The following is a 24,070-nucleotide window of genomic DNA, read 5'->3' on the forward strand; positions in this document are numbered from 1 at the left end:
CACGACACACCCACACACAGACAAACAAATGTATTAATGTAAATCCCTCTCCAGGACACCCCTCTTTGGTTGGATGTGGAGAGGGAATAAACAGTTTTTGTTATCAGATGGATGGATTTCTTGTAACGTTTTTTAACTATATTTGCATAATTGGTGTTTTTATATAAGCAGGATATACATACATAAATACATAATACATATACTATGTTTACAGTAAGCGATGTGTGTTTATGTATATCCAATATGTTAAGGCAGATCGGCCAGAGAGCAGTGCAACTCCCAAACTAAAGAAAGATGTGCGACAATAGCCGTAGGCAACGGACAAATAAACATGCTGGATGCTTTAGAAATATTTGGCATGGCATTAAATGTAATATTATTAACTGATAACTGACAATTATGCATACGAGTACACCATTTTGATAGTTGTACCCACTATTGTTCTTGGGGCTCTTGGACTCCAATACAAGCTGAGAAGAGATACAAATACATATAGAAAGAATACATTTTGAATCGTATATATAATAGCATAAATCGTAAATGCAGTAACTTTTCTTAAAAGTATGAGTGTATTTAACAATAATGGACCCTAATGTTTGTTAAGTTTCTGTTGTGCATTTTGTTTTCGCACCGCCCCCTCTCTGAGAGTACTTGGAATATACCCATAATGAGATACATACATTTTTGAGTGTGAAGCGATGATCATAAGAGTTTTGATATTGAAATTAGTAATGGGCGCTGGGGCATACTTAAAAATAATTTTTGTATAGTTAAAGCAGCTAAGCGCAGAAGAGTCCAATAAATGAAGAGAAACGAGAGCGATAGCGATAGCGTAAGCGAAACGGGAGATAAGCAAATCAAATACTTTATAAATAAATTCATACATTTATATTCTAATTGCTATACATACATACATATACATACATACAAACATTCAATTAAAACATTAAAATAAATCACAGAAAAAACAAAGGCAAAGAAGAAGAAATATCACACTCAAAGAATATCCCAAGTAAATATACAAACAAATTTCCATGTCGATTATAACTTAACATCTACTTACTTAGATAGCAACATTTTTCTGCATTAACTAAGAAAAGTACTTTCATTACAAAACTACAAATAAAATCAAAATAAAGAAAAAGAAAAACCTAAAAGAAATGAAGCAGTCTCTGATTTATTTAATATTAATACTTTATACTTAATACTTTTAAATGCTTAGAGATCGTTAAAGATCCTCTGGAAACTGGCATTGAAACTAGACCCAACTTGACTCCAACTTCAATTCTCCCAATACATATGGAGCGATATGGTAAGAACCTTCAGCTAATCAGAAATCAAGCTGCTGCGAAACTCACAAATATTCGATCCAAAAACAAAATTGCATCAAATTTATTTTTGGCTCGCGGTACCCGGATTTGTTGTTGCTTATGTTTAATGGCTTTCATGATTGCAACTGCAGATGCCCCTTGACGACAACCTGTACGGATGCGACTAGGCGGCGTTGGTGCGATTGATAAGCCACAGTCCGAGTCGCTGACGATAGCTGCGCACCAAGAGCTTGCGACAGATGGTCAGACCACCTGAGATACACTTGCTGACCCTGAACTTTTACTGAACTGCACTGGACCGAGACTGATATCAACATTGAAACGCTGCCTTGTTCGATATTGGGTGCCTGGGATTTGGGCTATATAAGCAGCGGCCGTGGCTGGAGAAAGGCAACAGTCTTTAGGCATTGGATCCATTCAGTGTGTCTAATCCGGAGCAGTTGAAAGTTGAGTGTGTGTGGTCGAAGGAGTCGTCAACATGAAGATTGCCATTGCATTGCTGGCCTGCCTGGGCCTGGTCGCCGCGGCCAATTTCCACCAAACGCATGAGGTTAAGATCGCCGATAAGGAATTCCTGCTGAAGCAGAAGTTCCTGTACGAGGTGGTCTACCGCATCGAGGATCCTCTGTTCATCGAGGATATCATCAAGCTGGGCAATAAATTATACGTTGAGCAGTCGTACTACACTGTGAGTGTTTGTCCCTTAAAGCCTGCCACCAGCCTAGACAGGTAGTTTCTAATGCCATACAAAACTTTGAATACCCACAGCACTATGACAAATACATGAAGGCATTCTTCGAGGCGTACAAGACGCACTCACTGCTCCCCAAGGGCGAGTTCTTTGGCGAGCTGGTCAAGTCTCATGCCAAGCAGGCGCGCGGTCTCTTCAACTTCTTCTACTATGCCAAGGACTGGGAGACTTTCATGCACAACGCCGCCTGGGCCCGTATTCATGTGAACGAGGGCATGTTTGTCTACGCCCTTACACTGGCTGTCATCCATCGCGAGGACTTCCACGGCCTGATGCTGCCTTCCATTTACGAGATCTTCCCGCAGTTCTTCTTCAACAGCAAGTTCGTTTACGAGGCTGAGAAATTCGACTACGAGATGTGGATGAAGATGACCATGTACGAGAAGGAGTATTTGGATGTTTACTTCAAGGGAGAGCAGCACGGCAACATGTACCAGAACGGCGACTATATGTACATGAAGGACTTCAAGATGTGGCAGTGGTGGAAACTGATGGGTCTGGGCGAGCACTGGTACAGCGAGGACAAGTACATTCTCCGCGAGAACATCTACGAATTCAATCAGGACACCAAATGGCTAGCGATGATGGAGGACGTCAAGATCTTCTGGATGCCCGTCGACTACACCCGCGACCTCGATCTGTACAATGAGGAATCGAAGCTGTCCTATTTCACCGAGGATCTGGGCTGGAACGCTTACTGGTACTACCTGAATATGGACTACTCCTTTTTCCTGGACGGCACCAGCTTCGGTCTGAAGAACGATCGTCGCGGTGAATGGTGGCTGTACAACGTCCACCAGCTGCTCAGCCGCTACTACATGGAGCGCCTGTCGCACGGCTTCGGCGATATTCCCGAGTTCTCCTGGTACCACCAGATCGAGATGGGCTACGATCCCCAGATGATCTACTACAACGGCGTTGGCTACAGCTATCGCAAGAACTATTATGAATTGGAGACGTACGGAAACTTCGAAATGCTCGACAAGATCACCGGATTCATGAAGCGCATCGAGGACATCATTGACCTGGGCTACTACAAGACAATGGACGGTCACATGATTGATTTGCGCAAACCCGAATCCATTGAGTTCATTGGCAACATGATGCAGGGCAACATCGATTCCATGGACAAAATGTTCTACCAATTCTGGTACATGCTGGCCCATATGTACTTTGCCGATGCCGACTACCACCAGATGGAGGTTTACCCCAATGTGATGCTGAACTTCGAGACGATGATGCGCGATCCCATGTATTACATGTTCTACAAGTCGATCGCTTCGATCTACTTCAAGTTCATGCACTATCTGCCCAAGTACACCAAGGAGCAGCTGCTGATGCCCGGTGTGACCATGAAGCACGTGGAGGTCAGCGATTTGACCACCTACTTCGATCTGGTTGATTTTGATGTGACCAACATGCTGAACGACAAGATGGTCTTCCACGATGGAAAGTTCGTGTGGGACAAGTCTCTGTATGCCCGCCAGATGCGTCTGAACCACAAGCCCTTCACCTACACCTACACCATCGAGTCCGACAAGGTCGAGAAGGTTGTGGTGCGCGCCTTCCTGGGACCCAAGTTCGATGAGTTCGGAAAGATGATTTCCCTCACCGAGAACCGCATGAACTTTATGGAAGTCGATGAGTTCTACTACGACCTGAAGGCCGGCAGCAATGTCATCACCCGCAAGTCCAACGATTTCTACTGGACCGTCAAGGATCGCACTACCTACACCGAGCTGTACAATTACGTGATGATGGCCTTCGATGGCAAGTACCAGTTCCCTCTGGACATGAGTGAGCCCCACTGCGGCTTCCCCGATCGCCTGGTCTTGCCCATGGGATGGAAGAAGGGTATGCCCATGCAGATGTTCTTCATGGTGATGCCATACAACGCCCCCAGCCACGAGCAGTTCTCCACCTTTGACTACACCTATTCCTGCGGCATTGGATCCGGTGCCCGCTTCGTTGACAACATGCCATTCGGCTATCCCTTCGACCGCGCGATTGATGAGTACGAATTCTTCGTGCCCAACATGTACTTCAAGGATGTGACTATCTTCCACACCGACACAATGGAGCCCTACTACCAGTACAAGGGATACACCAATTACGGCCAATTCGACTACACCTTTTTCCGCGACTACTATACCAAATACTTTAAGTTGTAAGCGGTGTGGTGCCTATGAGGCATGAGGCAGCCGGCAACGATGGCGAACATGGAACGAACCTTCACCTTCTGAATTGATGAAAATATCAACTCTAGTTTTTAAGTCTTGCAAAAAGTCAAATAAACTTTCGAAAAACAGCAAAAAGTATTTAGTTTTTTTTGCTCAACATCTCAAAATAATCCACAAGAAATCACTTGGTAATGAGTGGGAGTTGTGCACAGTGCCACTAACCATACAGTATACGGAAGGTCTTGGTCTTGGATTTCGATTTGGAGCATTCAGAGTATTCACTTCTCGGTGTGCCAGCAGCAGCCGGCATTTGGAAAATATGTAATTTTAAACAAATCTTTCAAAAATAGGGATATGCATATGTAAATGTGCAATTTCAAATAAATCAAACAATATATTTTATTTTTATATATAGTATTTATTTCCCACCCCAACCCACTTTGCCCATTCATCATTTATGTCGCTACATCAGCCCTCAAAACAAAACGAAAAACCAAGTTCGGTTCAAGCGGACAAAAATTGTAGAACCCACACAAGCACAGAGTGAAATTATCTGCTACTAATTATCATTTTTTTAGTTTTAATGTTCTGAGATTTATTATTTATGTCGGGACGGCGCGAACGCCATTCCCGGCTACCAAAAATTACACGCACGAGTTATTCACATTAGGAATAATCGCAGAGGTCAACTAAGCCGAAGTGCAATGGCCAAGTCTCACTCCGGAGGAACACGCCTTGGTGATCACGGTTAACCTCTACGCCAGGTAAGTATGCTTTTCTCAGCCATGTTCAAGGGTGTCCTTAAAGCCACGACTAGAACCAGTTGGGAATTATTATCGTAGAAAGTAGAGAAAAATCACAACTATCGGCATTGGGAAAAAGGAGTACGAAGGAGCACTTTGTTAGTTTGAGTACCTAAAAGGTTAACGGACCGTAAAACCGACAGATCTGTTGAGAATGGTATCAAAGACTACAGAAAGCAATGTTGATGGAAATATCAAAATTTTTGTTCGTGCCTACTGTTTAGAGACAAGGCACTATAATTATTAGGTAATATTTTGTTGTGAGGCTGGAATATGAAGACAGGACGAAAGTCCAGGAAGTCCACTTTCTGACGATTACATCTGAAGGTGAGCGCAAATTTTGGCTTAAAGCCCGTTCTCCAGGTGTCTTTGTGTCATGCGGCAGGTCTCTAATACGCACTCGAATAACCAAGTGAAACGAAAGAAGCGACTGTCGTGAAAAACTATCTGGAATAGCTTCCCCTTGTACAGACAGACTTTATTTCAGAATTAGGCGCCTTACTTCCTGCAAAGTGTGAGGACTGTTGCTTGAAAACTACTAAACGTATTGTGCTGCAGACTCGCTGCTCTGTTACAAAATATCAAAGGCCACTTAATGAATGAAATCTTCAATTGGAAATATATATCGACATAAGTAGGTCAACACCCTAAGCGTTGGGAAATCTTATTTCCAAAATAAACATTAAACCATAAAGCATACAAACTCTTGCAAAATAATTTATTGCCCATTTGCAATAACAATGCGCAAGAATCCCGATACAATTTACTCGAAATGTAAAAACCATTTGCTGCCTAAAATATGCCCTGAGAGTTTTATGCAGAGTTTTTAACACTACCATCGCCCCTCCCCGCTTTCGACGAAATTGCTGACAGTGCCGCTGTTCTCGGTCATTTGTCGATCAAAACTAGAGTCTTAATGATTTTGTATTCTAGATTAAATCAGTCGAATTCTTACACATACAATGTACATACATATATGTTCAATAGAGGCACACGCCAGTTAACGGAAAATAAAGAAATCATTTTTTTCAGTAATGATAAATTAAACTTTTATAAGTAAATGTTCCACCGTTTCTTCGTCTGCCGAATCCGTAATGCAGCTTTTACAGAACTAGTTCCGAGGAGCAGCTAACAGCTGAGTATTTATCGTTCCATATCTCTTTAATTTTTGCCCTCTTACAGCCCTGCATAAACCAAGAAAATCTTTTAAGACGCTTAACACTTCAAAGATGTCATTAATATTTTTTTTACCACATTAACGATTATTTCCAATCTGTAGCACAGATAGGTTTGCGAGGATGATTTTGACAAACACTCAATCTACAAAGTATTCCTCCCAATTCTAAGGTTCTGGATATTTATTATTTATGTCGGGACGGCGCGAACGCCATTCCCGGCTACCAAAAATTACACGCACGAGTTATTCACATTAGGAATAATCGCAGAGGTCAACTAAGCCGAAGTGCAATGGCCAAGTCTCACTCCGGAGGAACACGCCTTGGTGATCACGGTTAACCTCTACGCCAGGTAAGTATGCTTTTCTCAGCCATATTCAAGGGTGTCCTTAAAGCCACGGCTAGAACCAGTTGGGAATTATTATCGTAGAAAGTAGAGAGAAATCACGTATTGAGAAAAAGGAGTACGAAGGAGCACTTTGTTAATTTGAGTACCTGAAAGGCTAACGGACCGTAAGACCGAAAGATCTGTTGAGACTGGGATCAAAGAGCACAGAAAACAATGTTGATGGCAATATCAACATTTTTGTTCTTACCTACTGTTTAGATATGAGACACTATAATTATTAGGTAATATTTTGTTGTGAGGCTAGAATAGGAAGACAGGACGAAATTCCAAGAAGTAAACGATGACATCTGACGTCTCTGAGGTGTGGGTCATACTCGTAAATGCAAGTGTACGAGTCGTAAGTAAATCTTCCACCGTTTCTTCTTCTGCCCAATTTATCTTTCGACAAATTATTGAAGTATCTGTATAAAAACATTTTAAAATCGATTCTACAAATATAACGGAACACAGTCGCAAAAACATACAACAAATGTTTTTTTTCTCAGCTATATACATACATATGTATATATATTCACACTAATTTAAATGGTCGGGACCTGTTTAAGGATAAGACAGGCTGACATTAGCAGCATTTTGTTTATTTTCTGGTTCTAACCTAGAACGGGGAGACTCAAAATATACCTAAGGTAAATAATGAAAAGAGTTTCGTAATGTAACTTACTCGTTTGCAGCGTTCAACTGTATTTCGTGTAGGTTCCCAAAAAAAAAAAATTAAAAATATGGAAAAATTGGAAAAAGTCTAAGAATAATCTATTTAAATCTTTTAGTCATGAGTGGGTTTTGAACCCAGGCCCGAAAGAGCTGACAACAACATTCGTTGCGTGGCATACTTCTGGGGGTAGTTTTTAGTTTAAGACTCCATACAACATTCAGCGACAACGAATTCCCAACTGGTTCTAGCCGTGGAGGCATGGAAATTCCAATGTCGAGCGGAGGAAAGCATACTTACCTGGCGTAGAGGTTAACCGTGATCACGAAGGCGGTTCCTCCGGAGTGAGGCTTGGCCATTGCACTTCGGCTGAGTTGACCTCTGCGATTATTCCTAATGTGAATAACTCGTGCGTGTAATTTTTGGTAGCCGGGAATGGCGTTCGCGCCGTCCCGACATAAATAATAAATATCAGAACCTTAGAATTAGGAATACTTTGTGAATTGGGTGTTACGAAAGTTGTGTATGTTCTTCGCAGACTTATTTCGATAATATGATTAAGATATAAATATCATGAAAATCACTCGGAAAAGATTCGCTTGGTGTGGATTTATGAAGGGCTATGGGAGTGCAACGGGCAATCTGTACACTTAGTAAAATTTAAAGAGATATTTAACTATAACAGACATACTTCGGTCTAAATGTGTCAGGTTTCTCAAGCAACTTGATAGCTATCTTAGTTTAATGATATTTCTAAATATATTTCAAATTATAGATTTTATTCCCCAAGTGGCCTTTGATATTTTGCAACAGAGCAGCGAGTCTGCAGCACAATACGTATAGTAGTTTTCAATTCACATTCCCCACTAAGACACCTGGAGAACGGGCTTTAAACCAAAATTTGCGCTCACCTTCAGATGTAATCGTCAGAGAGTGGACTTCCTGGACTTTCGTCCTGTCTTCCTATTCTAGCCTCACAGCAAAATATTACCTAATAATTATAGTGTCTTGTCTCTAAACAGTAGGCACGAACAAAAATTTTGATATTTCCATCAACATTGCTTTCTGTAGTCTTTGATACCATTCTCAACAGATCTTTCGGTTTTACGGTCCGTTAACCTTTCAGGTACTCAAACTAACAAAGTGCTCCTTCGTACTCCTTTTTCCCAATGCCGATAGTTGTGATTTTTCTCTACTTTCTACGATAATAATTCCCAACTGGTTCTAGTCGTGGCTTTAAGGACACCCCTGAATATGGCTGAGAAAAGCATACTTACCTGGCGTAGAGGTTAACCGTGATCACCAAGGCGTGTTCCTCCGGAGTGAGACTTGGCCATTGCACTTCGGCTGAGTTGACCTCTGCGATTATTCCTAATGTGAATAACTCGTGCGTGTAATTTTTGGTAGCCGGGAATGGCGTTCGCGCCGTCCCGACATAAATAATAAATATCAGAATATTCACAAAAGAATCAGAGAAGCTTTCAAATTATTTGCCTGTCAGCCAATTTAACAGTTGTTTTATCGGGCAGCGCAGTTTTGGACATAAGCTCAAATCCTACTGATGACCAACGTTCTATTGCATGGTTTATTTTTAAATTTTTGCTATTTTCTGAAATATTATTTGACTTGAGTACAATTTATTTATGTTCCATTTTTTTTAACGTGGCACAATATTCGTCGTCGTCCATTTGGGGTTCAGTGTTCGAGGCTCAGCAAGCAGAAAACGCACCAGCATGAGTGTCTTTTCCTAACAAATATTAAACGTGTCGGGCAAGCCTGAACCTAATTAGACGGAATGCCAGACGAGTGTCAGTTCCTAACAAAGCCATTGATCAGCGGCACTTATCTTGCAAAAAATTAAACGAAAAGAATGGTCGGATGACAGCATTAACAGCAACCAAGGTTCATCCCATTGCAGCAAACGAACAATGCACAGAGACTCAGACTGAATCATTTAAAGATATGTTTTGAAATCATTTACACTACCCACAATTGATGACTACCCGCACGATGCCTTCCCATAAATTAATGTAACTCGTGTTTTGTTTTGTTTTTTTATCGTGTATGTGTGTATTGCTAGAAAGTTATTTTACATTTTGTATTTATTATGAACTATTTTGTTGTTGGTTTTGTTTTGTTTGTTTCTCGTTTTTTGTTAGCGCAATGCTGCGGCGGAACACTCAATGAACACACAAGAGTGTTTAATGCATACAAAATAATAATTATAATAATACAAATACAAATAATCGTAATACATAATAATAAGATGTAAGATTAATTAACATAGTAATGCATAATGCGATTTGGGCAGAAAATGAAAGAATATTTCAAGCCACACATGCTAGTACATCGTTGCAGATAAATGTATGTATATAGATCTGGGAATGTACATATGCATGTGTGAAGTGATTATGGTTCGTACTAAATGCGTTACATTTTGTTTTTTGTTTTGTTTTTTGTTTACTTTTTGACAGAGTTTTGAAACTGTACATGTTGTTATATGCTATTTAGAATATGCTTTACCGCACCTAGCACTTTGATCGAGTCAAATGCTGGCTTATAATTGTTTTTGGGGCATCCACATCCACTGCAGTGGGATGCACCCACTCCTTTCTAAATGTAAGCTCTAGATTTGGTGAGAAATACATAAATGTGTGTGTGTGTGTTGCTGCTTATGGTTTGATTTGAGAATAATTGGATTTAACGATATCATTTGCAAACTTGTTTGTTTTATATTTTTTGTTTGTTTTTTTTTTTACACAATTATACACAATTAATGATGTTTATATATTGGCGATTTACATTCATATGCTTTTCCTATGCTCCATTATGAAAACTTATGCAAGTGCTTTCTCCTGATAGTTGCTAGTTGCCAATCGCTGCCTCAATTAATTCGAAATTATTTATACAAACATCAAAGTTTAACATGCAATTCGAAGTGATAGAAAGGGAAGGGGGTTTGGGTTGCTATGATGATTTGGCAAACATAATCCAGCAATTAAAGAGCAGCAGCAATCGAAACTAATTAAAAAACACACATAATCGGTAATCAGAGTTGCAGTCACAGCAAATACAAATGCAAACACACAATCGTTTGCTTCGCTTTGCTGCTTATTCAATTCAGTTTTTCAGTTAGCAGAAATCCGTTTCAGTTTCCGTTTTCGTTTTCTGATTTGCATTTTAAATATTAATTAATGGTAATAAATAAAGCCTAGTTTTAATGCCTGCTTCAAACTTGGACATCGTTCAATTACTACAAATATCTATATAGACGTAAATACAATTGTTTATCATTTATCATTTTCATTTATATATATATGTATATTTAATCTAGATTATCCTGGAATATTAATTTAATGTAGCCAGTCGCGCCATCCAAGGGCGTCGCACAGAAGGGACAAACAGCCTGAAAGCCATTGGTGCCGTGCGGTATCTCAACATTAGCCCAGTATCTGCAAAAAGATAACCAAACGGATCAGTAGAATCCACGATCAATACGAATACGAATGGCTCTCGTTCTCACTTGACAGTTTTCTCAGTCGCCATGTGTCCGCATGGATTGAATGCGTACGTTGGGGCACCCACATCCACATAGAAGGCTGGCTCCAGGCCCATGCAGAGGGTAACAACGGGACCCAGCTCCAGGCACATGGGACAGCGACGAGCGCCAGTGTTCTCATCCTGACCCCAGTCGTGATGACCTGCAGACCAGAGAGAGAGAGAGAGAGAGACAATTAGTTGTGTGGATCGCATGGTGAGACGGCGGATTTCACTTACCCTGTACATGGCCGCAGTTTAAGTACACATAAGGCTGATTCACCTGATCACTAATGTTTACCTTGCGTGGTATGACCAGCGTGTTGAGGCCCACCGGGCACTGTGGACGACCCGCATTGATGGCATCGATAAGTTTCTCCAAATCGTGTTTGGTCTGCAGAATAATTCATAATTATTAAATAAACCTTCCAGTTGGAAATCTGAGTGGTTCTACTCACCGGCGAGTGTTGCAAGCCCTCGGCGGAACGCCAGAGAAGTGTGGCACCGCAGAGATCAATAAGTGTGCCATCCTGCAGGATGTTGCATTCATCATACACCTACAAGGACAGACAAATGCCACAGATTAATCAGTGATGCTGAAACTGTAATTATAATAATACCCTCTTACCGGTTGACCCTTTTGCTGGGCCGAACGCGATTCGCGCAGGCTAAAGACATCCCCACCCACGGAACATTCACGCCAGAGGCCGCATTTGGCATTGCCGCCACAGAAGGATCCTTTGGGATGCATGATCAGAACACCGTTTGTGGTTAGGCCATCGATTTCCACATTATCCTGCCACTTGGTTGCCTTTTCCTGGTAACAATAAAAGGGAAATATCCATTAGTTATTTGTATTCCATCGACTCCATCGACAAACAAACACTTACCCCAAGGAATATATTTCTGCTTGAATCAAAGCCGGCGGCAAATATTCTCGACTTGGCAGGCTCACACCGATTGACCAGGATGCGGCATGCAAACCGAGAGATTGTGCTCTGCATCACCTTGGCATCCTTCTTATCGCCCGGCAGCGTATCCATCACAACAAAATCAATTGGGGACTCTGAGGAGCGTCCCACCTGCAGCAGAAAAACGAGTGAACGAATTAGTCAAGTTTCGAGTCTGAGTTTGAGTTTGAGTACTGTGAATGAGGGGAGGGGAGGGGATTATGGGATGTGTGTGTGTCTGTTTTTTTTTTCTGTTTTCTATCTGGCAATTTATCATTGTACAAACAAATGGCAAAACATGCGATATTGGCATTACACTTCAGGCCAATAAGGAAAACGTTACTTTGACTGCGCAATCAATACTCGTATAAATATTCAATGCCGTTTTGTCTGTCCGCATGAAGCTTTTGACCTTTTGGCAGGGCAAAGCGTTTCTAAAGGCTAACAGGGAATTGCTGAAGGGTATATTTGTATTCGTGTCGATGTGGGCTATAGACAAAATGAAGTGCTTATGAGTCCATAAAGTGTATCACAATCAACACTAAACAAGTATAGCGAAAGCCAGTTTTGGTGAAATTATTCTGTAAGCCTCGTCATGCAAACGACAGGAATGTTGTTTTGGCATTTTCGAGGAGCATTCTCTTGTGCACTTTAACGCTTGTGCGTCTGGCTGGCAACGATCGTCGAAGTATAAGTCTCGGAGAAACAAAAGCAGTTTGGAGTATTCATGGACTTACCATGAGAAAGAGGTGGTATCCCATAATCGAGACACACTAAACTCTTCCCTTTTTAATTTTTGGCCCGAGTTGAGAGGCAGCCCTTGTGGAAGCTCTAATTAGCCCAAAGAACATTCATCAGGTGCCAAGAAAGCTTAACATCAAACTGAAGTCCTGGTCCCTAGGGCTAACCAACTTTTGCCCCATGGTAGATTTCTACCCCACTTTCGATAGCTTCTTCGTGGGTAAACTCACCTGAAACATATCCGTTTCCATGTCCTCCTTGTACTCAACGATAACCGCCTGGTTGCGTGAAAGCGTGTACGAGATTGAATGCTGATTGGCATCCAGAATGGCCTTCGATGTTTGTGGCGATTGGACGATATAGTGCTTGGAGCGCTTCACGCCGCTGGCCTCTGTCCGTTTGTGGAGCACAAATTTGGAGCGTCGTCGTCCGCGATCGCCCTGTGGCAAGTAGCCATTGTAGCTGCAACAAGCAGAAAGCGAGAGAGAGAGAGAAATATAGTGTGTGTGGTATAGATAACCCAATGGGGGGGCATGGAGCACTATTGCCCAACGTACGTACATATGTATAAACATTCATTTATTTTGTGGGTCAAGTTCTGTTGCTGTTTACACAATTAGTGGGGGGGTTCCACAGCCCCCTTTTTGTTGCTTCCCATAGATAATGATTACCCCCCACAATAATAACTCAAAAGAATTGCGGGTTAAGTTCTCTGTTCTCTGTTCTGTTCTGTTCGGTTCGGTTTGGTTCTCTGCCTCCCTTTTTCGCTACATTAGCTAGACCATAAATGTGTAATTACCGCTTGCGGCTATCGGTATTAAGCAAATGGAAATAATTATTATTGAGTCATGGACACAAGAAAGTGCTCATCAACTCTTTATGGCGTATGTCTGTCTGTATGTATACTCGCGCATGTCGATGACTCGACGTACGGGGCAGGGAGCTTGGGGAAACATTACGATCGGTTGAGCCATTGGAGGTGTGTATGTGTGTGTGTGCGGGGGCTGTTCTATTTTATGATCATTTGCAAACAAATCAAAGCGAAAATGTCACGAAGTGAATGTAGAAGAAAGCTAACTAGGTGGCAGACACACACGTCTTACAATACATATTTATGAATGAACACTTTTGAGAGGGGAGTATGCACATACATATGTGCATACATTTCTACATACATATGTACCTGTCTGAAATGAGACAACCTCTCTTTCGGCATTTTTCTTATCTCTTGATCTCTGATTTACTCTCTCAACAATAAGAGCGCACAATGTTGTTATTGCTGAGTCTTTCGGCCTCTCAGCAAAAACGGAAGCGAGCTTAAAGCACAAGGAACAATGAACTGACTCTGGACTGCTGCGTTGTTTTATGGTTTGGTTATGTTTAAATATTCGAAACATTCTTACTATTTTCAGTTGTTTGAAGAACTCTGAATCAGAACTACCTTTGAAGAGCAATACCAAATGTATTCTCTGTAATATCCATTGATAGAATCACAATTTTATATCACAAAAAAAAGGTTTTTCTAGAAAACACCCACGTTTCCTTAACTATTTTCCGCTTAAGGAACAAAGCAGATAAGCTCTTCGTTAAGAAGAAACATTAGAAAAAGAGTTCGTTGGTAATAAACACAATCTACATGAGTTTTATGGGATTTTATAGTCGAAATGTTTCAATAATATCGCAGAGGCCATAAATTCTTCTAAAAGACACAACTTTCCTCTATAAAACCCACTCTTCTTTTAGATTCTTCCTCATAATTGTTGCCTTCATTATTATCCCTGTTTAATATCGAAACAATTTTATGATCAGACGGCACAAAAAATGTGAATAATACGAGAATTTTCTCCCAATTTTTATTGACAATCATCAAAGGAATGCGTTGAAGAGGTCATCCATTCATATCTAATGTTCCCCCCATAAAAAAAATAACATGATTATTTTCATTTCTATGAAATAATTTTCGTTGGCATTCGTTATGTAAAGTTCTAAGAAGCGGAGGCTGATGGAATCTTTTGGATTTCGGAAATTTCTCACATGCCACACCCAACTTTTGCGACTGAAATATTACTTCACATAGTTTTTTGTTGTTGTATTATTTTAATGGTATGTATATGTTGACAACAATTAAAAAATGTTCCATGTCCATATCCAAGCAGTCATCGTTTACTTGTTCAGCATAATATCACTGACCAGACGACGACTTCCTCAATTTGGCTTCAGGGGAAGCTGCCTCCAAGAGTGACCATCACAAGTCAATGGGGTACCAGCATTCGGGATGATAAATGAGGAATTAATGGAGAACTATGTATACATCGTCTTTGAGTACCCATTACAATTTCCAGAATGCTGAGAGACCGACCTCTCCCTTTGTCCTACAGGCAATTAAAAAGTGTTAAGACTGCAGCCACAGAGTTTCGAATGTTTAAAGCTAATGACTCAAAACGCATTTGAGTTGGCCCGGGAAACGAGAATGAGTCTGGGTCTTGCTCTGGGTCGGGTCTGCTTCGGATATGGCTTTGGCTTCCATTCGAGCCTGCCTTTGACTCTGGTTCTGGCTCTGTTTCTGACTGTGTTTCTGGCTCTGCTTCTGGGTCTCTCTGTGAGTCACACCAAAAGCGTCGGGCCGTGTTGGGTAATCAGCGCAATGTCAAGCGCTTTGCTCGGTCAAATGGACACCAAGATTTACAATCATCCGTCCCAGCAGCCGGCCAAAGCCATCAATCTACTCTCCCAGGCCCGTGAGACGGGACGGTGGCGTGCTGCGGCGTGAATCAAATTTACTAGGTGCCAAGACTTCAGAGTCTATAGGCTCTAAGAAAAGTTAACTTGTTCACGGGTACAGGTACGGTATTTGGTGAAAAAGAGCCGCTTTTTCCCCACCCCACGTTTCAAAGAGGTGTGTCTGCCTGTTTTTGGTGGATTGATCGAACGATCGTTAGTTATGGTCATAGATTTCATAGATCATTGAATGCCTACTCCTTGATTCTTTTACTCTAAGGTTGATGTCTTTAATGGAGACTTCAGGAGTTCCAAAATGGAATTCTAACCCAAAGAACCCTTTTAGATTATTCCCAGGATGTATGAACTAGGTACTTACCCGAGTATAACTAATTCTCCGTAGCGCAAACGCGGTTTATCATGTCCATCGCCACCGTCTTCAGCCAGTATGGGAGATTCTGTGCCGTCGGTGCTGCAAAATATAAATTCAGAAATAGAGTAAGTACAAAATTCAAATGAAAAATGAATAAGTAAAATTAAATTATGTATATGGAAATTTGAAGTTGAATCAGCAACTTCTATAGAGATGCTGTTGCCTCCATTCACATGGTTAAAGTTTCAGGTTGTTGAATGGATGAATTTACATAACGATGGTGAGAGAGAGAGAAAACTTGTCCGAGTTCTATTTGGCCAGAAAGTGGCTCTCTATCTCTCTCTCTCTCTCTGACCAGGCCATTGTGTTATGCAAGAGAAAAGTAAAACAATAAAAGGTAGCAAAACTTTTCTTGCAGAAACAAAGAAAAGAATAAGAACAAAAACAAAAACTAACGAGAAACAATTTTCAAGTAAAATGCCAAAGAAATTGCTCATTTTCCACATGCAATCTCCTCCGCCGCTGCTCTATCTCGCTCTCTTTTAGTCACTCAGCGGTTTCTATATATTTCTATTCCCCACTCACTTCTCTATTTCCCCATTTCTTCAGCTTTCTTTTACTTTTTAGAACTGCAATATGAGAAGGTGTCGCCTCTCTGTCTCCGCTGTCGCCAAGTGCAATGGAAATGTGCCTCTTGCCACATCGTCCCAGGCCATGGAAGTCTTAGGAATGCGGCCTCAAGTTATCCACTCTTTCTCCCCCTCCCATCCGTGTTCAGTTCGATCAGCTGCTAAACTGGCATTATAATCGTATAATTATAATGCAAATTAGTTGAAAAATTGCCCACTTCTATTAGAAATTTTCTCATTAGCGTCCATGACACAGCAACGTCTTGCTGCTGCGCCAAGAGCTGTGCTCGGTTGCTCTCTGTGGTGGGTCCAAGCATGTCAAATATTTTATACACTTTGCATGAGGGTATTATGATGCATTTATAGGCATTTCGAACATTATTGGAGAACTCTGTTATGGCAACCCAGTTCTAGAGCTATTCGCCTGCACATAGCGTTCTTTCTGTGGGAGATTCGAATATAAATTTGTACGAATTAATTAAGATGGGGCTCGAACTACTAAGATCGATTCATGCTATAAAAATGCCACAAAAATTATCGCACGAAGAGCAATTTTTTGTAAAAGGAAACACTCGTGAAGGGTATCTAAATCTTCGGGGCTTCTTTGATGCTAGTTTTATTACAGAACTCTTCTGATATATTTTTTCTCTTTTTTTTTTTTTTTGGCGCATCATAAACTTATTTACAGCAATCTAATAAAGCAGCATGGCGCCGGTTTACGCCCAAAGGGAGAAAGGAAAGAGCAAGAGGGAGCAAGAGGGAGAGTAAGATGGAGAAAGGGGAGAGCAAGAGAGGGTGGTGGTCGGTCTGCTTTGGGGTTGCATTGATTTTTGCTCATTGCATTTAAACTTGCTCCCCTTTTATTTTATTTGTGTGTGTTGCCCCCCATAAAGGGGGTCTTTCGGGGGCGCTCTTTTTGGGCCCCCCTCTCTCTCCTCCCCCCTTTCCCCTTTTATTTAGTACTTTTGGTTTATATAAAAATTATTATCATTTGTTTCGTGCTTTTCGCCTCTGTCCGCTCCCCCCCCCCCTTTGCTTACACATGCAAGCGGTTCATTTTTCTCTTCGGCGCTGGCGCGTGTGGCATTTATGGCTTCCCAATAAGTTGGTCTGACTGACGTTGAAAGGGTGCCACCAACAGAAGGGTGGCGAAGAGGGGGTGACACCGTTGGGGAGGAGGTGGAAGAGGCAGGCGCTGCCACGGTACTTGAATTTCTGCAGCGCAGACAGAAATTGCAGCACACAAATGGGGGTGGCAATGTGGGGGGGTGGGCAGACTCTGGACGCGTGCAAGGTGCAAAAGGCAAATGTTTCTCGTTCGCTCACTCTCCCTCTCGCCCTCTCGCCCTCTCTCTCTCTCTCTCTCTCTCTGTTTGTCTGTCTGTTTTCCATGTCTCATTCGTAGGCATCAAATTAGCGCTGCAACTTGGCTTTAGACACGTCTATAGACATGAATGGACATGCACGAGTTGGTGTACAGTTTCTGTCCTTAAGAATAAATATATATAGAGATAGAGAGCTGAGCTCTTGTAGAGGATATATCTCTCTTATCGTATCCTTTGCTCTCTCCAATCTCTTGAAGCAGTGGGTGTAATCCGCAACAGACAGATGTTTGGGTTCCAAATGAATTTAGTATTTATTTTCCCAAATCAAAAATCAGCTTATTGAATGGAATATGTGTGGTTCCCCTTCTCTGTTGGCCATCAACAGGTGTCTGCCGACAGACTGTTGGCTAGCACTCAACGCGACTCACTGTTGGCCCATCCGGATAAAGATCTTGGGGCAATATCGAACTTAATTATGCCACGCATTGAACACCACCGCCAGCAACAATAACAAAAGGACCACCCACTCGGCAGCAGCAGCAGAAGTACAGCAGGCAGGCAGGCAGGCAGGCAACAAAAAACTGGGTTAAATTGATTAAGTCTGTGTCTGTGCCGCGATTAATAATAATACTGATGATGATGGAAGCGGGGGTCGTTTGTCATTTGACTGCTGTCTAAATTAAATTTAATTAACAAACCAAATCGAGCAGCAGCACAGCACACAGAAGACGATGATTCCATTCCGTTCATTGATGGCATCTCAATCGGAATTGGAGTAAATATTTACACAATACATGCGTGTAGGGGATATATCACAGAATCTACAATTCCTTTAAACTGTTACCCTCATATTACACAATTTTCAATTAAAGAATAGCAACCAATCCCCTCCATTCCGGTTTCCCCCCGGCATTTGCATACTATTTATTCCCTTATATGAGAATTCATTTGGAAATCCCATAAATCTTGATTACGGAAAAGATCGGAGCTTAAATAACATTTCGAGAGTGCTCTCTATCTCTCTCTCACTCTCTGCGCCACGATTTGCGTGACTATTTCCACATGCAATCAGCTGTTGCCCCTTCTCTCTGGAGGGTCGGTCTCCCACTACCATCAAAGAATTTATTGATTTTCAGCGAGTACTTATTTGCATACATTTCAATTTCGAAAACTAACCCAAGCACCGAAACACATTACCAGCGAATAGAGTACACGGTTGGCATTGTCCGTCGTCATGCAAACAGCCAAAAAAAAACCCCAACTAAAAAAGCAGCAAAAATTCAAAAAATGTCATAAAAAAGATACACAAATAAATGGAGTTACCAAACAGCACACACAAACAGAGATACACAGCGTAGTGATACAGATACTGAATGGGGTATCCATGAGATACGATATCTATGCTGGGCTCTGCTTCTGCTGTTTGCTGTATACCCTGTACAGACAGTATTATTATTGGCAGCAGTGGTTGACAATGCTGCACGGGAATCTCAAAATAGAAATTAAATAATAAGGGGTTCTTGTGCACTGTAATCTCTCCATCAGTTATAGGGTATCAAAGCTTCGGCCCACAAGGAAATCCTTGTCTTTTCTGCCTCCTGTTTGCACACATACATACTCGTACATATGTACATATGCTCTGTCTGGTTCTGGTCTATCTGTGGTGCGCCCTGTCTCTTTGGTCTCTTCGGTTTTTGTTCTGCTTTTTCGTTGCTGTCTGCTGTTTAGGGAAATCAATTTCTATATGTATGTACATATATCTATGTGTGTGTGGTTGTGTGTGCGATTGAAGGCTGTACGGACACTGTCATTACAGTGGAAAAGCGTAAAGCAGCAGTATTTCCATTATATTAGGTCCCCCTTCTTTCTGTCTACCCTCCCTCCATTGCCATTCCATTGCATGACAATGGCTCTCGCGTACCATCGATTTTCCTTCACTGCGGCCGCCATGGTAAACCCACAACTAGCCCCACAATCGCATTACAATAAATTTTCCAGCAAAACGCAAAGGGCAAACCACTCTTTCAGCCAACATTTCCCTTGATTGCATGCTAAAAAGTGCACCCAGGACTCCGGGCAACGCTATGGGGTATGGGGGCAGGGTCTTTGAAATCAGGGCAGGTGTACATACATATGCATGTACATAGGCTACTCCCTCTCCCTCCGCGACTCTCTGACCATAGGTTTTTTGTTCTCCTCTGCTGCTACCCGATGTGGAGGGTTTAATGTCACGAGGTCGCAGCTTATGCAAATTAATTTGATTATCAGGGTGCAGATGCATTACATTCATTTCATTAGCCTATCCTTTGCCTCCCTGCCACCTGTACGGACCACCTCTGCTCCCCTCCTACAGGTCTACCCCTCCAGATGCTTTTAGCATTTCATTGCACATCTAATTGAGTTAAACCGGCGGTCACAATGGGGGGAAATGCGTTAAAAGCTAAAAAGCAACAGGAAAAAGTCACTGGGCATACAAATAATGAAAAGAAAAGTACTGGAGAATAACTTCAATAACAGAAACGATACAGATACTCGTAAAAGTTGTTGCTGACATTGAAAATCGTTTGATAGTTTGAAGAAAACTGGAAAAAGTTCAATTTTAGAAAGTACCAAAAGTGAAAGGATTTTTTTATGAATATCATAAATTATCCAATAAATTTAACTACATACATATATGTACAATTCAGCGCCATACATCAGCATTATACATCAGCCCCCATATTTGGATCTACATATTCCCGTTCAATCAAAAAGTGAGTAAATAAAACACCTTAATGGAAAAAGAACTTTGGAGACACAGAGATGGGACACCCTCCTGGCTGCTTCTCTCTTCTTGCATTTTGTTGGTATTTTCATTGATCGCAATTCTCTCACGCAAATATTTTACATGAATTTATTCACTCGCAATTTGTTAATTTTATTTCTGTCTCAGCAGTCCGTTTAATCCTGTTATTGATCTGACAGCAACAACAATCACAAATTTGATAGCCGAGAGTTCACTTTTGCTACTGTAGCATAGGAAAACCAATCAGTTATTTCACCTTGTCTACAGCACAACCAACTTTGTACAACAATTTTTCGGATTCCAAAAGTTTAATAAAAAAAAATTTTGCGTAAGTTTAGGAAATTTTTTTTTTTATTTTGCATAATACAAAGAGCTTTTGTTTCCAGATTACTCAATCATGGTTTCGAATTTGGTGTTGCTGGCCACCACCATCCTAAGCGTTGGGCTTCAGGCCAGACTCTTCGTGAATATAGATGCCTCGATGCCGGTGCCGGTGCAAGTGCCGGAGACCTTCTACGCCAGCATCATGATGTACTGTGGCTTCCTGCACTTCCTGCAGGATATGGTGCTGCTGCCGCAGGGCTACAAGCGTCGGATGGTCTGGCCGATGAGCTTCATGATCGAGCTGACGCTCAGCATGGCCATCATGGAGGTGTTCGCTCTGCTCTTGTGGAGCCGAATCAAGCTCATCATCACTCTGTCGGTGAATTCGGCGCTTAGCTTCTACGGCAGCGTATCCGGAGCAGATTACCAACAGCACGAGGCGACCATTGTGATCTCTTTGATCACAGGATTAGCTGCGTTTTTCTGGACAAATGCGGCTTGGGCCACGGATCCCTGGGAGAAGTCCGATGTGGAGCAGCCGCAGCCTAAAGGAAAGAGCCCCAAACTAGTGGAGAAGGAAATGCAGCAGCAGGAGGATCTACAACAGATGCAGGAGGAATTTGAGCAGTTGTCAATGCCGTCAAAGTACCTCATCCTTGCCGATTCTGAGCTAATGTCTTCGGAAACCTAGAAGTTACTCCATCAGTTCCCCAGAGCCATACAGAGGATGGCTCTTGCAGACCAACAAAAAAAAAACTGCCCAGCAATGTTTATTGGAGGAACATAATACTCCTTGAAACCCACGAAAATCAATAGTCTTTCAACAGAAAAGAGCAATACAAAACTTGGGATGGAAATACCATCATTCAATTATTTACTTCAAATGAAATTATTACTATAAGATTAGTAATTAAAATAGTTCTTGAATTGCATAAAAAAATCCATTTAAATACTGCACATTTTATTGAAACTGATTGGAAACGGGAAGCGGCTTTTATATCGGTTCAGTTAAGGATTCAAATAAATATTGCGTGTATTGGGAATTTTTGTTTTTCTATCGTTTTCTTAGCTTCCTCTCCTTATCAGTTCTTTGCCAACTATTTTCAACATTTTAAAAATATTCCATGGTTGAACTTTTCCGATTCCAAAGTTCTCTGCGGCATTTTCTGCTTCTTCTTTTGCTCCAGTTTTACAGTGTGGCGACACCAGACACAACGCACTTTTTTGTTTGGTTGTGGGGAACAGAGTCGGTTCCACACTATATTTATAACTTGTATAAATCTTTCGAGTTTTTTCTGTCAACAGCAGGAACGGAGAGAGAGAGAAAGAGTGAGAGGAATGTCTCCGCTTGGCTTTATTTACATGCGACAACAATAGCGGAAAAATAGATTTTAAGCAGAAAAGAGACAGCATATGCAGGGGGTTCTTTCTCACTCACACCCCCCTCACTTCCATATCATTCTATCGTTTTATTTTCTTTATTTGTAGAATTTGAAATTTGAGCCGGAGCGAGAGGCAGTGAAATATTCAAAGTGTGCAGCGTGTGACGATGCCTCGGCTCTTCACCTGTCAAAAAAGTACCAAAGGCAAAAGTGCAATGGCAGATTAAACAATAAACAAGAGAGCAAGCAGAACAATGCCAGCAACATACATACACTGGCAGCGGAGAGGATAGAAGAGACGAAGAGCATGGGATAAAGCGACAGACGATACTTCTTTTTTTTTTGCGCAAATGTATTGCAGGTGCTTAAGAGCAGCGCAGTCTGAGAGAGAGAGAGGGAGGGGGGAAGCGAGATGTGTCTTCAGAGGGAGCGTGGCAGAAGGAGTGGAGTAGGGGGTAGGGAGTAGGGGTCTCTGCAGAGCAGGTGTTTCGTTACCATATTTTATGTTTAAATTTTGCGGTTTTCTGAGGTCTTGCTTTTGCCCTGCCCTGCTCTGCCCTGCCCTGCTCTGCTCTGCCCTGCTGCTGGGCGGCTCTCATGCCGAAACATGAGCATTGCCCATGAACATATATTCATTCGCATTTCCCATTCATATTCTTCAGATGTTTGCCTCTCCTCTCCTCTACATGTATCTGTATCTGTGTGCACATGTCTTTGTGCGGCCTGCCACACAGCTGTTTGCATTTCAAGAATGAAACTCTCATTGAGACAACTTCAAAAAAGTACAACAACAAAAAGTATAAGCAGAAAAAGCAGAAACTCGTTTTGGCCAGAAGACGGAGAACCACAATGTTAAAGAGCATACAAAAAAAAAAAAGAAAAAAAAACAATAAATTCAGCAAAAGGCAGCAGAATATATTTATGTATATGTATCTACATGAATGCAAAAGATACAGCCAAAAGTGCTTGTATCCAGCAGATACTGTAATACTGTTGCATCCGCGACAGGGTCAAATAGTTTAATGGGTCTTTTTGGGGCGGGGTCTTTGTTGTTGTTGGCGTCGCTTGTTAGCGTCAAGTCACTAATTCCATTTATGCAAATCCTCCCAAATTCCCCCGCTGCTGCCTTGTCAATTTCTTAACAACTTTTCTTTAAACAAAACTCTTTCTCTGTCTTTCATTTTTCCACCTCTCTTTCTGTTCCTCCTCCACTTCTCTTTCTCTTTCGGTTTGTTACATAATCAGCAGAAATTTCAGTTTTTTGGAGTCTCTTTTTAGCCCAAGACCTGAACAATGGCAGTGTTGTTTTTTGTTTTGTTTCGTTGTCTTTTTGGGTTGTCTGCTGCTGCCCCGATCTTGCGTCTCAGTTTTTGCTTGTTCATGCAGCGGCACGTTTCGTACAATTTTTGTGTTTTTTTTTTTTTGTTAGGAGTTCCTTTCTTTCCAGCTGCTATTTTGGCAAACAAATTTGCACTGCTCCCAGGGAACAAAAAAAACCAAAACTAAGTTAAATTAAACAAAACAAAATACGAAGCGGTAGAAAAATAGTTTACTTAACAAAAAAAAAAGAAGAAAAAAAAGAGTAACCGTCTTTCAACTGCTCTTGAGCACGAATTTTTTATTTCTTAATATCCTCTAAAGAAAATTTCAGGGCATACCAAAATAGGCAGAGAATTTGAATTTCATTTAAAGGAATTTTAGTTTTTCGTGTAAGGCGAATTATTGCGTAGTATATTCTTAGATATAAAGAAAAGTTCTTAGTGCTGGGCTAACGATCCAGAGCATCTCCACAAATTGGCACGAAACTGTAGTAATGAGATTCAATATATTAAAGAGCTCGTTGCTCTATTAAAAATAGTGCCAAACGACAGGTGCCCTTCAACTTGTCTTGCTCCTGCTGGTTCTCATAATGATTAGATTATAAAAATGATCAAATATTGCATGGAATAACTTTTACTTTCATTTTAGAAGGGCAAAAGCCAGAAAGACTCATTGAATTAATTAACAA

The 24,070-nt window shown here is 41.4% G+C and overlaps 3 protein-coding genes and 4 non-coding genes across 7 annotated transcripts in view; 4 read left to right on the forward strand and 3 right to left on the reverse strand.

Moving 5' to 3' along the window:
- The first annotated feature begins 1,709 nt into the window (after nt 1–1,709).
- Nucleotides 1,710–4,397, forward strand: LOC111082834 (larval serum protein 1 beta chain). Its single transcript, XM_022379047.2, has 2 exons — nt 1,710–2,019; nt 2,100–4,397. Exons 1-2 carry the CDS (start codon nt 1,810–1,812, stop codon nt 4,251–4,253), a joined length of 2,364 nt encoding a protein of 787 aa, XP_022234739.2. The 5' UTR covers nt 1,710–1,809; the 3' UTR covers nt 4,254–4,397.
- Nucleotides 4,398–4,868: 471 nt separating this feature from the next.
- Nucleotides 4,869–5,034, reverse strand: LOC121403854. Its single transcript, XR_005967509.1, has one exon. It is a non-coding gene; the product is annotated as a U1 spliceosomal RNA (small nuclear RNA).
- Nucleotides 5,035–6,434: 1,400 nt separating this feature from the next.
- Nucleotides 6,435–6,600, reverse strand: LOC121403843. The gene has a single exon (XR_005967499.1). It is a non-coding gene; the product is annotated as a U1 spliceosomal RNA (small nuclear RNA).
- Nucleotides 6,601–7,590: 990 nt separating this feature from the next.
- LOC121403842 lies at nt 7,591–7,755 on the forward strand. The gene has a single exon (XR_005967498.1). It is a non-coding gene; the product is annotated as a U1 spliceosomal RNA (small nuclear RNA).
- An 812-nt stretch (nt 7,756–8,567) lies between these two features.
- Nucleotides 8,568–8,733, forward strand: LOC121403852. The gene has a single exon (XR_005967507.1). It is a non-coding gene; the product is annotated as a U1 spliceosomal RNA (small nuclear RNA).
- Nucleotides 8,734–9,751: 1,018 nt separating this feature from the next.
- Nucleotides 9,752–24,070, reverse strand: part of LOC111071337 (protein pellino) — a 36,656-nt gene continuing 22,337 nt past the window's right edge. The window contains exons 3-10 of the mRNA XM_022362663.2: nt 15,624–15,716; nt 12,757–12,988; nt 11,726–11,917; nt 11,464–11,652; nt 11,294–11,392; nt 11,076–11,229; nt 10,822–10,999; nt 9,752–10,750 (exon numbers count right to left, since the gene is read on the reverse strand). Coding sequence (XP_022218355.1) covers nt 10,624–10,750; nt 10,822–10,999; nt 11,076–11,229; nt 11,294–11,392; nt 11,464–11,652; nt 11,726–11,917; nt 12,757–12,988; nt 15,624–15,716 — 1,264 coding nt within the window. The 3' untranslated portion in view covers nt 9,752–10,623. The remainder of the gene's footprint in view (nt 10,751–10,821; nt 11,000–11,075; nt 11,230–11,293; nt 11,393–11,463; nt 11,653–11,725; nt 11,918–12,756; nt 12,989–15,623; nt 15,717–24,070) is intronic.
- LOC111071415 lies at nt 20,573–21,614 on the forward strand. Its single transcript, XM_022362782.2, has 2 exons — nt 20,573–20,684; nt 20,743–21,614. The coding sequence occupies exon 2, from the start codon at nt 20,754–20,756 to the stop codon at nt 21,369–21,371; it is 618 nt and encodes a 205-aa protein (XP_022218474.1). The 5' UTR covers nt 20,573–20,684; nt 20,743–20,753; the 3' UTR covers nt 21,372–21,614.

Source organism: Drosophila obscura, unplaced genomic scaffold, assembly GCF_018151105.1.
Source record: "Drosophila obscura isolate BZ-5 IFL unplaced genomic scaffold, ASM1815110v1 contig_150, whole genome shotgun sequence".
NCBI lineage: Eukaryota > Metazoa > Arthropoda > Insecta > Diptera > Drosophilidae > Drosophila > Drosophila obscura.

Bases quoted from the DNA above. Each gene is read 5' to 3' on its own strand.
- LOC111082834 (XM_022379047.2), top strand. From the start codon at position 1,810: ATGAAGATTGCCATTGCATTGCTGGCCTGCCTGGGCCTGGTCGCCGCG. The intron at 2,020-2,099 runs GTGAGTGTTTGT...GAATACCCACAG, and splicing joins TTGAGCAGTCGTACTACACT to CACTATGACAAATACATGAA.
- LOC111071415 (XM_022362782.2), top strand. From the start codon at position 20,754: ATGGTTTCGAATTTGGTGTTGCTGGCCACCACCATCCTAAGCGTTGGG.